The sequence below is a fragment of the Accipiter gentilis genome, chromosome Z, assembly GCF_929443795.1.
Source record: "Accipiter gentilis chromosome Z, bAccGen1.1, whole genome shotgun sequence".
Classification (NCBI taxonomy): domain Eukaryota; kingdom Metazoa; phylum Chordata; class Aves; order Accipitriformes; family Accipitridae; genus Astur; species Astur gentilis.
In genome coordinates, this window is record NC_064919.1 from 50,794,045 (window position 1) to 50,808,228 (window position 14,184).

Consider the following 14,184-nt stretch of genomic DNA (forward strand, 5'->3'; position numbering starts at 1 on the left):
ACTGTCACACCTATTTGAAATAATGGCAGTGGTACGGGAAGTCCTTTGTGTAGTAAAAGTCTGGTTTGAAATCACTGTTTATGTTCATCTAACTTTCCACAGAATTCTTTTCAGACTCCCATTTATAACTTCTTATAACTTTGCTTTTACGGCAAAGTTGCTGGTACCAACTGTTAGCCTGTAGCAACATCACAGTTTTCTAAGCAGACCGGGGAGTAAAACACTTCCATTTTTTTTCCACAAGAAAGCATGTGCTAATATTTGTATCAATAAGAAGTATCTTCATCTGTGGTTACCTTTGAAAATGGTCTGTCAAGAAAATAGTTCATCTATTCTGTCCTCAGAAACAGACTACTGCAGGCCTTTTATTTCAGGTCCCCTTCTGTTGTCTCTGCTCGAAGTCTAGAGGTGGGACAATAATGATGTCCCTTGGCTGTGTTTGAAACCTCTAATTCAACTTTTAGAATAACTGACGTTTCTATGCTTTCTGTTTTTCACATCTTTGGAATCCTAAATCAAAACGAAATATTTTTTAATGTGATTTTTTTTTAAGCATCTGTCACTGAACAGAGCACACATTTTTATTACATGCAGTGTTGGATATGTGCTAAGATTTTGCTGTATCTCTTCCTCCTCTTCCCTCATGGTTCCCTTTTTACTGAAGCTTTTCCTGAATGTGGCCTTTTACTTGTGTTCTGCCTTAAGACTGCCATTGGTTTGGTGGCTTCTGTTGCACATCAGGACCTTTGGAGAAAGGGCTACTTAATACTGCCTTAAAAGAGCACCTAACATATACAGTTTCTAGAAGGGACTGTGTAAATATATAACACAAATTATAATTAGTTATCTTTTCTCTGGTGTTGTAAATTGAAGTCTGTCTATTCAATGCCACTAGTGTCCTTTTTCAGCTGGGTCTTTCTCAGGTAGAAATTGCTAGAAAATCTAAGAGGTGTTTCACCCCGATGGAAAATATTCTAAGCTTTAAAGAATTAGAAAAATGACAAACAAACCTCCCTCCCAAATTCAGCAGCAGCAGGCTGTAGTTGTTAGCTATTGAGACAAAGTCCTTGAAAAAATGCTTCCAAGACAAATTTGCCTTTCCTGTTTTTTCTCTCTCCATATTGGTACAGGGAACATTCGGTTTCATTTTTTCACTGCACTGGCGGAGAATTTTAATCACTTGGAAGCTGAAATCTAGCTGGCCACACTTGTTCAAGGCAATGAAGTTTCATTAATAAATGAGCAGACTCCATACATAGGAGATAAATATAGTTGGCTGCAGCTGGTTCATTCTTACCCCTTTCTACAACTTTGTGAAGAAAACAGTAGTGTTTGGCTTCAGTGGAGGAATTTGCCTTCAAAACTTACTGCAGTGTCTTCAGTACTACCTAGAGCTCAGAAGTGTGATGTGTTCATGACTGAGTTACCTTGTGTCAGCTGAATCATGATACTTGTCTATGCGTATGTCTGTAGCCTGTGCCGAACATGACATAACACTTTCAATTAAGCCTTGTCAGGACAGCTTGAAGTTCCTGGGGTTCATGCATTTTACCATGTGTTTTCATGGGCTAATAGGAGCTTCTCTGATTTACTGTAGCTTGGCTGATGCTTGGTAAATTCCATCATGTATCTGAGAGCACAGGGAATGGTTAAAAATGACTTAATTTTCATTTTAATTGACAGTCTTTATGTAGCCCTTGTTTTCAACTTAGCTAGTTTTGGTGCTAGATGTTTCTATCTGGTTATTTTCAACCCTCAGGAAGAACCTAAGAAAGTTCGATTTGACTATGACTTATTCCTGCACCTTGAAGGCCACCCACCTGTAAATCACCTCCGCTGTGAAAAGCTCACATTCAACAACCCGACAGAGGAATTCAGAAGAAAGCTGCTAAAGGCAGGAGGGGTGAGTCCTGCACCCATGTCAAAAGCCATCACAATAAAGATGTTGCTGCTTATTGCTGGTGCATGATTGGTATAACAAAGATTGACCTGACAGTGAAACAAAGTGAAGTGGTTTTGTGATTAACTTCATATAAGAGCTCAGTGCTTGTTGTCTTTAAGTGGAATGGGTGAGCAAAGGAGCATGTGCCTACATGATTAGCTATCTGTCTTCACAACCAAGCAATTCATGTTTACTTCTGCAGAAGCAGAACTTGGACCTTACACATGAAGTGTTGCTTGCTTGATTTTCCAGAGATGGAAGTACAGGAGGGCTACTGTGATGGGAGGAAGTAATAAGTAAATAAAATGTCTCTCACTTAAAGAGAAATGTTTCTAGTTATAAGGTAGAACAAGTTAGAAACTCTAAGTATAAATAAACCTACTTAAATTTATATATTATGTTACACAGTCTGAACCAGAAAATTTACCAAGATTTCTTTACGTGTTGGTAGAAATAATTGATATGGAAAAGCCCAAAGCAATTTTGCCCATTTGGAGGAAGGAGAGGGCCAAACCTTTACGTTTACACTTTGTTGATTAGTGGAAACTGTTCTGCTGCGTTTCACACAATGGCAGAATCATTCATGCTGGCAGGGACCGTTCGTGGCTCAGCCATTGGGTCAGACCAGGCTGCTCTGGACTTCACCCCTCCTTGCTTGAGTGTGAAACCTCCCCTGGCCGAAGGTGACCCAACCTCGCTGGGCTGTCTTCATGGGGAAAAGGCTTCTCCTTATCTCCAGCCTGAGCCTCTCGTTTGTCAGCTTGTGCTGCTGCCTGTTGCCCTCCTGCCACCTGTCACTGTGAAGAGCCTGACTGCATCTCCTCCATTCCCTCCCATCGGTGCCAGGCACGCTGTTGGGTGCCCCCAAAGCTGTCCTTCCTTGCATGGCAGGGGCTCCAGCCCCAGCGTCTCGGTGGCCTCCTCTCACCTCCCATTTTGTTGATGGTGTTTCTGTGTTGGGGACCCAAACCAGAGGGAGTATTCAGACAGGGTCTGACCAGCACCCAGCAGAGGGTGCAGTCCCTGCCCTCTCCTGGCTCTCAGGGCTGTGACCTGCTCACAAGGCTGTAGGCGCTGCTGGCCCTTGTTGCTGCCCAGGCACACAGGTGGCCCTGGCTCAGCTTGCTGTCTTCCAGGGCTAACCCCACAGGGCTGTTTCCCAGCCCCTAGCTCATGGCTACAGGGCTCTGCCTTTCTGGGACAGGGCTTGGCATTTGGCATTTTTTCCTGATTGTGTTCCATGGGGCTGCTGTTAACCCTTTCCTCCAGACTGTGTGGGTCCCTCCTGGTGGCAGCCCTGCTCTTGAGTGTTGACTGCTTCCCTTCCCCAGTTGGTTCTCATGCGCAAACCTCATGAATAAGAGTGTGTTCTGTCTCTTCCTCCAGGTCACTGATAGAGATGTTAAGCAAGCCTTCATGTTGTGGGTCTACTAATATAAATGCCAATGCTTATCTTCGTATTTTTGAACAGTCGTAACAAAAATGTGTAGTCCTATTTGGCACAGTTAGACAGTAGTAGGTTCTGGGGTGGAAAGAGGAGGCAGCTAGTGTGAGAATATTCAGTCTGCTGAGAGGATCTTTGAAAACAAAGCAAAAATAAGTGGTGGGTATAGTCTAAAAGACCTTGTTATCCTCCTGGAGAAAAAAATAACTGTTACAATTATAGTTGTATTGAAATAGAAGCCTGAGCTGTGTTTTGTGTTTGCATTTGTTAGGTGCAAGAGGGTATCCATGTCTGGACAGTGTGTTGGCTCTTTAGTGTGTTTGCAAATAAAAGATCAAGATTGTATTCTGGGAAACTTCATGAGCTACTGCTTTAATATTAATCATATCAGGTTAGTTGTCAATGGACAAGTTTTACCCACAAGTGTAATAAATCTAAATTATGCCAGCAGGGACTTTGGGGGCTGACGGGGGTGGTTAAAAAGGTAAAAATAGGAAATGTTCCTCTTATTGCTCATTCTCTGTGCCTTCTAATTTTATGTTTCTTAAGTTAACAAAAGCAAAAATGTTGCCTAATTGTAAACAATGAAATGTGGGGTATTTTGATCAAATTCTTTCCCTGAATATAATCAGTATGGTCATTCTTAAAATGCCTTTTGTCTTCTGGACTCTACAAACTGCTTGCCTTTTTTTCTTTTTTTTTTTCCTCTCCATTTTTCTAATTTCTTTCCAAGAAATGGGTCCCTTTTTTTTTTTGGTGCTATTGGTGTTCCATGCTTCCCTCTGTAGGGTTTCTGGCCTAGTAGTTTGTCTGATCAACTTGGCAGAGAAGATGTAATAGCATTCTGTCTGTCTTGTTACTAAAAAGCCTTTGTGAAGGGCTTACATCTCCCAGCATTGAAAGACCCATTACACTTTTATGAATTGCTGTACACAGGCTTTTCTTGTTACTGTTGTAGAAGCGCTAGAAAGCTGGCTCTTGCTTCCAAGTATAATTAGAATAGGCAACTGAATGAATTCACAAAACATTAACTCAGTTATAACTTCCATGCTTTAGACTGAGAAAAGCATTTACAGGATAAGTAAGCATGAGATGGGTTTTGCACTTACCTGTAAGAAAAAACAATGAATATGTCTAGCTTATGGCTGTCTTCAAAAAAAAGTAAAAGTAACAAGTCAATGAATTTTCTTGACAGGCAACAAGTCAGGCAGAATGAAGTTCATGTCCTTAAAAACGATTGAGGTACCATGTTAATGTAAAATGCTGAGCGATAGCTTTAAGAAAAGACTCTAAGCTGGAGGACTTTTGCTTACATGCTTTTTAAATAATGGTGTAAATCACTTGAGTTCTGTGCACCTCGAAACTCAGTTCTCTCATTAGTTTTTCTCCAAGCAAAAGTCATGGGATGGGTCATTCCACTGACGTAAACCACTAAACATGATTCTTTTTTTCTCATCTGCATAAACACATGTATTTTACAAATAGTATGCCCTTCTGAAGGGAAAGGTGCAGGCTCACCTGGCGCCTGCATGTCCCCATATTCAGTATAGACTTCTCTATGTGTTTGTTGCTTGCTGCAGGTTTCTTGAATTATCACTTGGATCCTCACAACTCCCCTTTTCCCTCACACCTACATCTTGTCACATCCCAGATGCGAACTAGTCAGGGATGTTTGCTACAGTCAATGTTCTTTTGTCTTTCATGCTGAGAACCCCTTTTTTAATTATTGTTTTAAAATGAAGTGCTAGCAGTCTGCTGGTGCATTCTCATGATTACCCTTCCCCATATGCATCCCATCTTTCATATGCCCAAAGGTCTGACTGGTTGTCCTGCAGTTCACTGGGAGAGAATAAGAGTAACATTCGGATATCCTGAGTAATTAAACAAGTGAGAACACAACTGTAGCACAGCTTTGCAGTGCTGCTGTGGCCACTTCAGTTAAGGCAAATAGGATGTTTAGGATGGTGCCAGTCATGTGGATTAACTCTGTGGAATATTTCTATTTTAGCATTTTATTTGCTATCACCAGAATCAAAGCATGAATGTGCTGCCAGTCATTATTAGTAGGAGGTCATCAAGTTGCTAATTTATCTTCCAAACTGAGAATTACTTTTTTGGCCCTTACAAGAAGAAGGATTTGTTTTGGCTTCAGAGATTGTGTTTCTGAAGTCAGGAAGGTAAATAGGAATGCTTGGTTCAATCTTACAAAGGCCATATCCAATTTGCAAAGTTCTTTGTCAAAGTTTTCCACCTTCAGAAACTTATTTTCTACACTGAACTTCCCCCTGCCCCCTGAAAAGATTTAGTTGCACTCAAGTCTGTCTCTACCATTTACCTACTTTCAGTTGACCTTGTTCTCATAAATGTAAAAAGAAATGTTTATAGAGGAAATAAAATATTTTCAAGAGTATGCTGGGCAAATTGAATTGAACCGTTCAGTGTAATTTTTATGTTCCATCTCTTTGCATATGTATTGTAAATGACATTTATTTTAGAAAAGTTTGCTGTGGAAACGATGCCACTGAGAATTTTTTGCACCATTTACTTAATGTAGTACCTAATGATGTGAAGCTAACATGTATACAGGTATGACTTGTGATTTAGCAGCGTATACCATAATTCAGCCTGTTGCTTGAAATCCCCAAAGACACCCTGTGTACGGACGAAGACTTCTATTTAATCCATTTCTTACCAAGCGAATTATCAAGATAGTGGTAGTGACAGAACTATATACCTGTAGTCTCCTACAGAGCTCATCCTCTAGACACAGCACAAAATTGTGCATGAGTAGGTACAGTAGGATTGAAGTTTTCATCAAGTAAACACGAGTAAGGTTTGATCCTTACAGGATCATTCCTTCCTAGATTTGCCAGTTGCTTTTTCTGATTAGTTTCAGCCTCTAAACATGAAAGAGCCTGAGGGAAAAGAGGTGGCACTGTGATTCCTGCATATGGATGTGGGAAGAGGAATGATGCTGACAGGGAAATTATAGTCAAAATAATGTTCAAATTTGAAGTAGATGTTGAATGTTGAACCCCACTAAAACCATTTATAACCAGGGCCTGACTCCATTGATGTATTTTGTGTTGCCAGTAGTGCTGGTTCTATTGCTTTTTTGGCTTGCATGTTTTTCAATTTCAAGAAAAAATAGAAAATTACACCTAATCTGCTTATTGAGCCAACTAGAAAAAAATTAATTTTGAAGATGCTGAATGACAGCTACCTAACAGTTAAATGGAATTTTGCCTCTGGAAACATAGACTTGCTCAGGTGTCACTTGTCTGAATATAAATTATGAATAGCTTAATTATGATTCTTGCAGGAAAAAGTAGTAAAAATATTTTCAGTACATGTTAAGACAGTGATTTAATACAGTCCTCTCTCCCATATCTGCAAATACACAAATAAAAATGTTTGTATTGTGTAATACTCCCACCTTTTTGGAATAAGACTCAAAGTTAGTTGTTTAATCCAGGAGTACACAGACAACATTTAATAGTTGAGTTTTTAATGAAATGAAAGCCTTATGGATGGCCCTTAGAGAGCAGTTACCACTATGAACAAAAATAGTAAAATTAATAACTTTATAATAAAGGTACATGGCTATTAATGACACAGTTTGATGTTTCAGATTTAGAGGATGCAAAGAATAGGTCACTTTTAGCGTAGTAATGATTCTTTTTAGCAACACTGGTGTCGCTTTTTGTGTATGTTCTGTAAAATTAGTTTGGAAGTAGAGCAGCTCCACTTCTGTAGTGAGGCAACTCTTTCCTTGAAGACAGTTGATCTATTAATGAGTCAAGAGAGAGAAAGAATCATTCTGAGAGGGGATACAATTTTTAGGAAAAAAAATCAAGGTAAAAATCCAGGTTTTGCCAAAACCCACTGCTTTGTTGTTTGAGCTGTTTTTCAAATCTTTGTGGTTTTACTGTTTAACAGTTGAGAAATGTCTCTTTAGTCATTTGAGATGCCTGCATAATGCCAGTTCTAGAACTTATGTTCCTAATCCATGTAATGAAGATGAAATCATGGGGATTTCTCTCTTTTCTCTATTCTCCCTTGTGCCTTGCAGTTCTTCTGTGTCAGCTGGAATAGTTGGCTTCTACCCAGAGCCAACCTTAGGTATAATGCTGCTCTAGGGAAGGGATTATCTTTAATCTTGTGCTTTTCATAATTAAGTAATTGAATTTTCTTAAACTATGTATTACTTAACTTTCAAGCAAATAGCTTAAAAGTCTTCTAAAAGGTTTTCTATTCCCTTGTGAGTTTTTCAGTTTGGATAGGAATAATAGTTGTTCAGGACAACTGGCTTTTCATTGTTGCTTTTACTGCTTTCAGTGGTGAATGAACTTGTTCTTCACTGTGAAATGACATGGGGTGCGGCAGCCCAGGACCACACAAAGAAGTCCGTTTGTCTGCTACTGATGCACGATGAGTTTAATTCATCTGCAGGGCTGCAGAAATGATGTAGTAATGGTTCATTTTTTCCTGGAATTCTAACATTTCTCATAGCTCCTACTGAAAGTACTGTTTGAATTTTTCTGTAGCACATTGTGGGGAAGCTCACCAACCTGTTCTGAGTCTGCTATATGGAGGTGTTCTTAAATTACCAGCTCAGTAAATTAAACTACAACAGGTGGCTTGGTGTAGTCTATTTGAAGCAAGATTATTCCAGCTTTCTTGATGGCCTCCTTTCATTCAGGAAAATGAAAAAGTAGGAGACAGACAACAGTTTTTGGTAGTGGTTCATTGCCCTGCAGAAGCTCTAATGTATTTTAATAAGGAGATTGTGTTGATCTGGAGCAACTGTGACAGCTTGTGCAGTTTCTAACTGTGTTAAGTATCTATGTAGGGTGGTAGATCTCTGACTCCTATGCATCAGGGGTGGCAAGATGTGCATTTGTAGAAATCGGCAATAAGAGAAGACCAGCTTCCGTGGAACATCTTGAGGTTGTTCTTCCTGCTTTCTGTACTGGAATCTGAAAAGCAAAGTTTTGAGTTTTGAGAGTGGGTGGTTCTTGTTGGGTACATGGGTACCCCAGGCAGCCAAACATGTTGGTAGGTAGGTGTTGTCTTCGACAGGTCAATTTTTTGTAAGGAGACTTCTGAATCAGTTAGTAGGTTTACGTACAGGTATTACAATTTCATAATTTTTCCCAAATTGCTGGAAAAGGGATAGTGGAAAAGGGTTCCCAATTATATAAAGATAATAGATAGTGCACAGTTGTTGTTACCTGATCCCTTCCTTTGTTCAACAGTGCATGGAACTACATAAATTAAATACATGGTAGTTTTTCTTTCCATAGCACTCGGTTGTCTTGAGTAGCAAATTGGAATGCCATTAGAAGGTGTGTGCAGATCGGATATTATGGAGATTGGTCACTTCAGGTTGATCAAGCAGGTAGGATCATTCCTACACAATAATGTCAATACCAATGGATTTCTTCTACCCACTGTTTTTTTGGGGAAAAATAACTTTTCTTTTGCCCTTTCTCAGGAAGCTGTCTTTTATTTGAAGCAAATGGTAGGCAAAGGTTTTAAATACAAGCTCAACAGCTGCAGGCTAGCAAAGTGGGTGTTTGGTGAACTAGAGGTAAGATACCACTACCAGCAGATCAGTTTGAATGCTTGTATGCGTAATGCTTTATTGGCACGTATGAGAAAAGGAGAAAAATCTTTCTTTGGGGTGGACTGGCGAGAAGAGTCTTGGGGAGGGGGAAGCTGTCTTACACATCTGTCCATAACAACAATGAAAGTAAAAGATAGCTTATGTACACTTGGTCTTTTGCTCTGTGGTAATAGTTGTTTACCAGCATGGTAGTCATGTGATATTTGTATGCTCTGGTATGATTTAGTCTTGCATTGTTTTCATAAATCTTTCTTAGGTACATTATTAGAATGAGATCTTGTTAAATCTTATTTTGATGTTATCTCTTCCCTATGTTGAGCTAAAACTTGTATGGAATGGCTTATTAGTGGTGGTATAGGAAACTTCCCAGTTACAGTGTAAACCAGAAGAAAGCAAATTTAAGAAAGGTAATTTTCTTCTGTCCAAGTTTAGTGTTGTGTGTTAAGTAGCTGCCCACACTGATGCTCCCGTTTTCCTCTCACAGAGAAAGTGAGATGGAGTGTGGCTCTTTCCATCTCTGACATGCATTATAAAAATAAGTCTCTTCCCCAAACTGTCCATTAACTGCAGTCTTTGGTGTCCCTGAACAGATGGGCTTTGGAGCAGGGGAGGGAAAAACATCAGTGGGCATCTGCATTTTCTTCTGTTTTCGTCAAGTCCCATCAAGCAGTTATTCCATTCATCATTGCTGCTATTGGGCTTTCTTCTCTTTGGCTGGCATCCTCTGCCATATCAACATCATCTCTCCATCTTCACTAGATTGCAGGCTGGCTTTCATGGGAGTTCACCTTACCTGCTGACTGAGTTTCTGTATGCCTTACGGAACAGCTCATCTGACCTTTTTTCTTCCCTTCCTGGAACATCTTGTAACCCAACAGTCATGTTTGTACAGTGGAGCTTCTTCTGGACAGCACAGGGTATCTCAGAAAAATAGTTACCTGTGTATCATCTGTGAACTTACTGAGAGTTCACTTGATCCCACTGAATCATTAATCAAGACATTAAACAGTTTTGGACTAAGTGTTGATCCTGGAGGGACACTGATAGTCACTGGCCTCTAACTGTAACTCATACAGCTGGAGGTAACCATTTGAGTCCAGCAGTCCAGACAGTTCTCCACCGATCTCATAATCTTTTTATCCAGTCTATATCTCATAGATCTGGCTGTAAGTTGGGCAGGGTGTTTCTTAGTAAACCTATGTTGACTGCTCTCAGTCACATTCTTGACTTGCAGTGTCTGGAAGTGGCTTTCAGGATGGATTTTCTGCATCTTCTTCCCAGGAACTGAAGTGAGACTGATGGGACTCTTGTTCCCTGGATCTTCTTTCTTGAAGATGAATGTGATATTTGCCTTTCTCTAGTCATCAGGAACCTTCCCTGATCACCACAACCTTTTGAAGATGATAGAGAGCTGCTTTGCAATGATACTGACCAGCTCCTTCAACATCCCTGCTTGCACCCAGTGTTGTCTCATGAACCTGAGCGTCCCTGTGGATGAAGTGCACCCTAACTCAGTCCTCTTCTCTTTTGGGCACTGACACTGCCACAGACTCTGTGAGGATGCTCAGGTACCTTGGAGGCCTAAGGAAACAAGATCTTACTAGTGAAGATGGAGGCTAAAATAACACTGAGTACATAAGTCAAGTTCTTTGTTACGAGGTCTCTTGCCCCATTGAGCAGTGGGCCCTTTCTTTAGCATTTCTTTTACAGCCTGTCTGTTTTTAGAAGTGTTTCTTGTTGTCATTCATGTCATGTAATATTAGCTGCTTCCTATGGGTGCAAAGAATTTCCATTCCTGAGGATTATGAAGTCCTGCCAACAGGTAAAATTTAAAATATGTATTTTTAATTGAATTTTAAACAAAACACCCAATGTGGATACATAGGATCATGGAATGTCTCAAGTAGTAAGGGACCCATAAGGTTCATCGAGTCTGACTCCTGCTTCTTGCAGGACTACCTAAAACTAAGCTGTACAGGCTTTGTGCTGTGACCACTTCCCTGGGGAGCCTGTTCCAGTGACCGACCACCCTCTTAGTGAGGAACCTTTTGCTATGTCCAGTCTGAAGTTCCCCTGACGCAGCTTCATTCCATTTCGTCGTGTCCTGTCTCTGGTCACCAAAGCGAGGAGATCAGCAGCTCCTCCTCCACTGCCCCCTTTGTAAGGAAGTTGTAGACTGCCATGAGGTCACCCCTCAGCCTTCTCTTCTCCAAGGTGAATGAGCTAAGTGGCCTCAGCTGATCCTTGTAAGTCTTGCTCTTGAGACCTTTCACTGTCTTGGTTGCCCTCCTCTGCACACACTGTAGTAGTCTGATGTCTTTCTAATACTGAGGCGCCCACAACTGCCCACAGTACTTGAGGTGGGGCTGCACCAGTGTAGTGTAGAGTGGGACAATCACCTACCTCAACATGTTTCTTAATACAACCTGTTCTGTGATTCCCATATCATTTGTACCCTGGTATTGAATGGTGAAACTGTTTTTTCTTTCTTGGCCATGTTTCTAATGCTTATCCACTACCAGGTACTCTAATCCACCCAACTTTTTAAAAGCCTTTAACACTTGTGAACAAGCATGTCTAATTCCCTACCTTTACATAGTCTATTACTGTCCCTGTTCACGACATCAAAGACAGGCTGTGAGATCAGCTAGACCCTCTGCTCTGCCTATATAGTCAAGCTATATCTTTGAGGGAACAGCAAAACTGTAACTAGAACTTCATGCTTTACATGCTGGTGAATTCAGAGTGTGATTACATGGCTGTTTAAACTGACTTTCTTAAAGCCCAGCTGTCATCTTACCTTGCTTCATTAACACCAGCACTCGTCTTATTCCACCAGCTTGTCTGATCCCACTGAGCTGTTGACTTGTGGAAGGGGCTGAGGAGGGGAATTAATAATGTTCCTGGGTTTTGTCACTGAAGTGATTCATTGTGGGAGCTGAAAGTGCCAGCTGCAGGTGGTCTTGGGTGCCTGGCTTAAGCATGGGCTCCAGCAGTGTCCTCCACGTATTGGGGTGTACTGTTCTTTGCAGCTGTAAGCTAGTAGGAAACTTAGAGTGCAGCAAGGGGGAAATGAGTAAAAAACGTACATATAGCATTGGCTGTACTGGAGAGCTCTTGCTATGCTTTTGAAGAGCTTCCATTCTTGCTGCAGAATTAGTGGCTTGCTGTGATAATATGCTCATTCCCACCTTTTGCTTCTTTCACTAAGCTTTCACTTAATATAGCCATATACATAAACATGCACACACACGCAAGCAGTATATGCTGCCTGTGTGATAGTTGCAATGTGAAAGTAGGGACTTGATCTGAAAGCTGGTTGAAATACATCTGCCAGGCTGTGTGTTTCTGTGTTTGACTAATGGGAGAACAAATGGCAGTTACTCACTGCAGAAATTACTATAATTCTGTCAGCTGAGATCTTTCAGTAAATGTAAACTGGATGTATAGCTGTCTCTTCCCTAGATTTAGCCAAAAGGGAAATGCATCTCAATTCCAGAGAGTGTTTCTAATGTAGGGGCTTTTTACATAGATAATCTTGGCAAAGAAAACAAACATTTTGGAAGAGTTCCTGAAGAGTTACTTAGTGTTAATATTAACTTTATTCTTTGAGAGGGAGGAGAAGGCAAGTGGCTTGGGGGGAGGGGTGGTTTTGGTTGGTTGTGGTTTTTTTCTGATATAGGGGATTTCAGTGAGTACCATATCCTTTTTCTGACAGAGATCAGTTTGGAAGACAGAGTTGTGGTTTTTATCATAGGGGACAAAAAGTTAATTTTACATGGTATTTTCTTGGTCTTCTGTCATTTTTACAGATGATAAAGTCTGTAGTCTGAACTGAAGTTCTGTCTTACTGCATATGTTGTTGATCACATAAAAATTTTGAATCTATAATTGCCATTTTTCATAGGGTTTATAATGAAATAACAGGCTGCAAGGTTCAATACACTGAAATTTTTAGGGCTCACAGTTTGGAATGTCCAGATTTTGTCTTCTAAAAACTGAATGGGATTCATTTTCTCTCTGTGTGGAACTAGATTTGCCAAATCTGCCAGACCTCAGTACTAATGCTGTTCAACCTGGCCCTGTAGATCTTTCTGTAGACAGTCATCCTGTTCCTAAACATAAGTCTGTAATACTGATCCTGTTAATGGTCTAAATACTTGCCCAGGAACTGAGATATCTCAGAAGTCCATACACTTTTTTAAAACGTCAGCTTTCTAAGAATGTCTGTGTATAATGATGAATATATAAATATTTATAAACTGGAAAGTTTCTGAATTTTAAAAAGAAAATTTATGCAGTGGTTGGACCTCAGTTTATTTTAGTGAGTCAGACTTCTGTGCTTCAGGGAGAAAATGGCAGCTTGCAACCCTAGGAGAAAGAATCCTTGGCAGAATTTTTTTTCTTGGCTTTTAATTTCAAGGTAGGGCAAACCCTCATCCTCCTGACTATATTTCTCTTCCACATGGATATGCATCTTTTTGTCATATGAGTGTAAACAAAACTACTTCGTGTCAATAAAATATCTGCTTAAACTCTATAATTAATGGGTAACCTTATGTCTCATTGGTATTTTCTGTGAAGTTTGTAGGTTTAAAACATTGCACTGAGTTTAATTTAAAGGAGAACAATCTTATTTAACCACTTGTTTGACTTAGTCTGTGAGAGGAAATAATGATGGGGACATGCATTTTCTCTACCTGTTGCCAGGTTTATGGTATGCACCTGTGGCTACAGATTTTCCTTGTTGCTGATTGTTCTTTGTTAGCCTGTGCCTTCTCTTGCTTTCAGCTGGGCTGAATTCAACCAAAACCTTGGGCAAGTTGAGGTTAAAAAGTATTTGTAAGGCTAAAGGAAATAATTTATTGTGATTCACAATAGCTAATTTCTGTTGACATTACCATGATTACAAGAAGGACACCATTGTTTTTGCCCAGCTGATTTTTGAGAGTTCTGGCTGCTGACAGGCTCTGGTTTAGGTGTCTGAGAAATGGAAATGAGGAATTGGGGAGAAAATTTATTACATGCCCTGTGTGGAATCTTACTTCACAAAATGTTTGGATACATAAGTAACTTCTAAAGATTTTTTTATTTTTATTTTTTTAATACGTGGACCTATGGTCAAGGAAGGAGAACAACTCTATTGCCTTCTTCTTCCTCCACCTTTGG

The 14,184-nt window shown here is 40.2% G+C and overlaps 1 protein-coding gene across 3 annotated transcripts in view; it reads left to right on the plus strand.

Annotated features, from left to right (window-relative positions):
* The window catches only part of MLLT3 (MLLT3 super elongation complex subunit), a 133,073-nt gene that overhangs the window by 72,637 nt on the left and 46,252 nt on the right, over positions 1-14,184 (plus strand). For 2 of the 3 annotated variants that reach the window (XM_049796018.1, XM_049796020.1), the window contains one exon: positions 1,760-1,903. The exons of the other annotated variant lie outside the window; for it this stretch is intronic. In XM_049796018.1, coding sequence (XP_049651975.1) covers positions 1,760-1,903 — 144 coding nt within the window. The remainder of the gene's footprint in view (positions 1-1,759; positions 1,904-14,184) is intronic. 3 annotated transcript variants of the gene reach the window in all.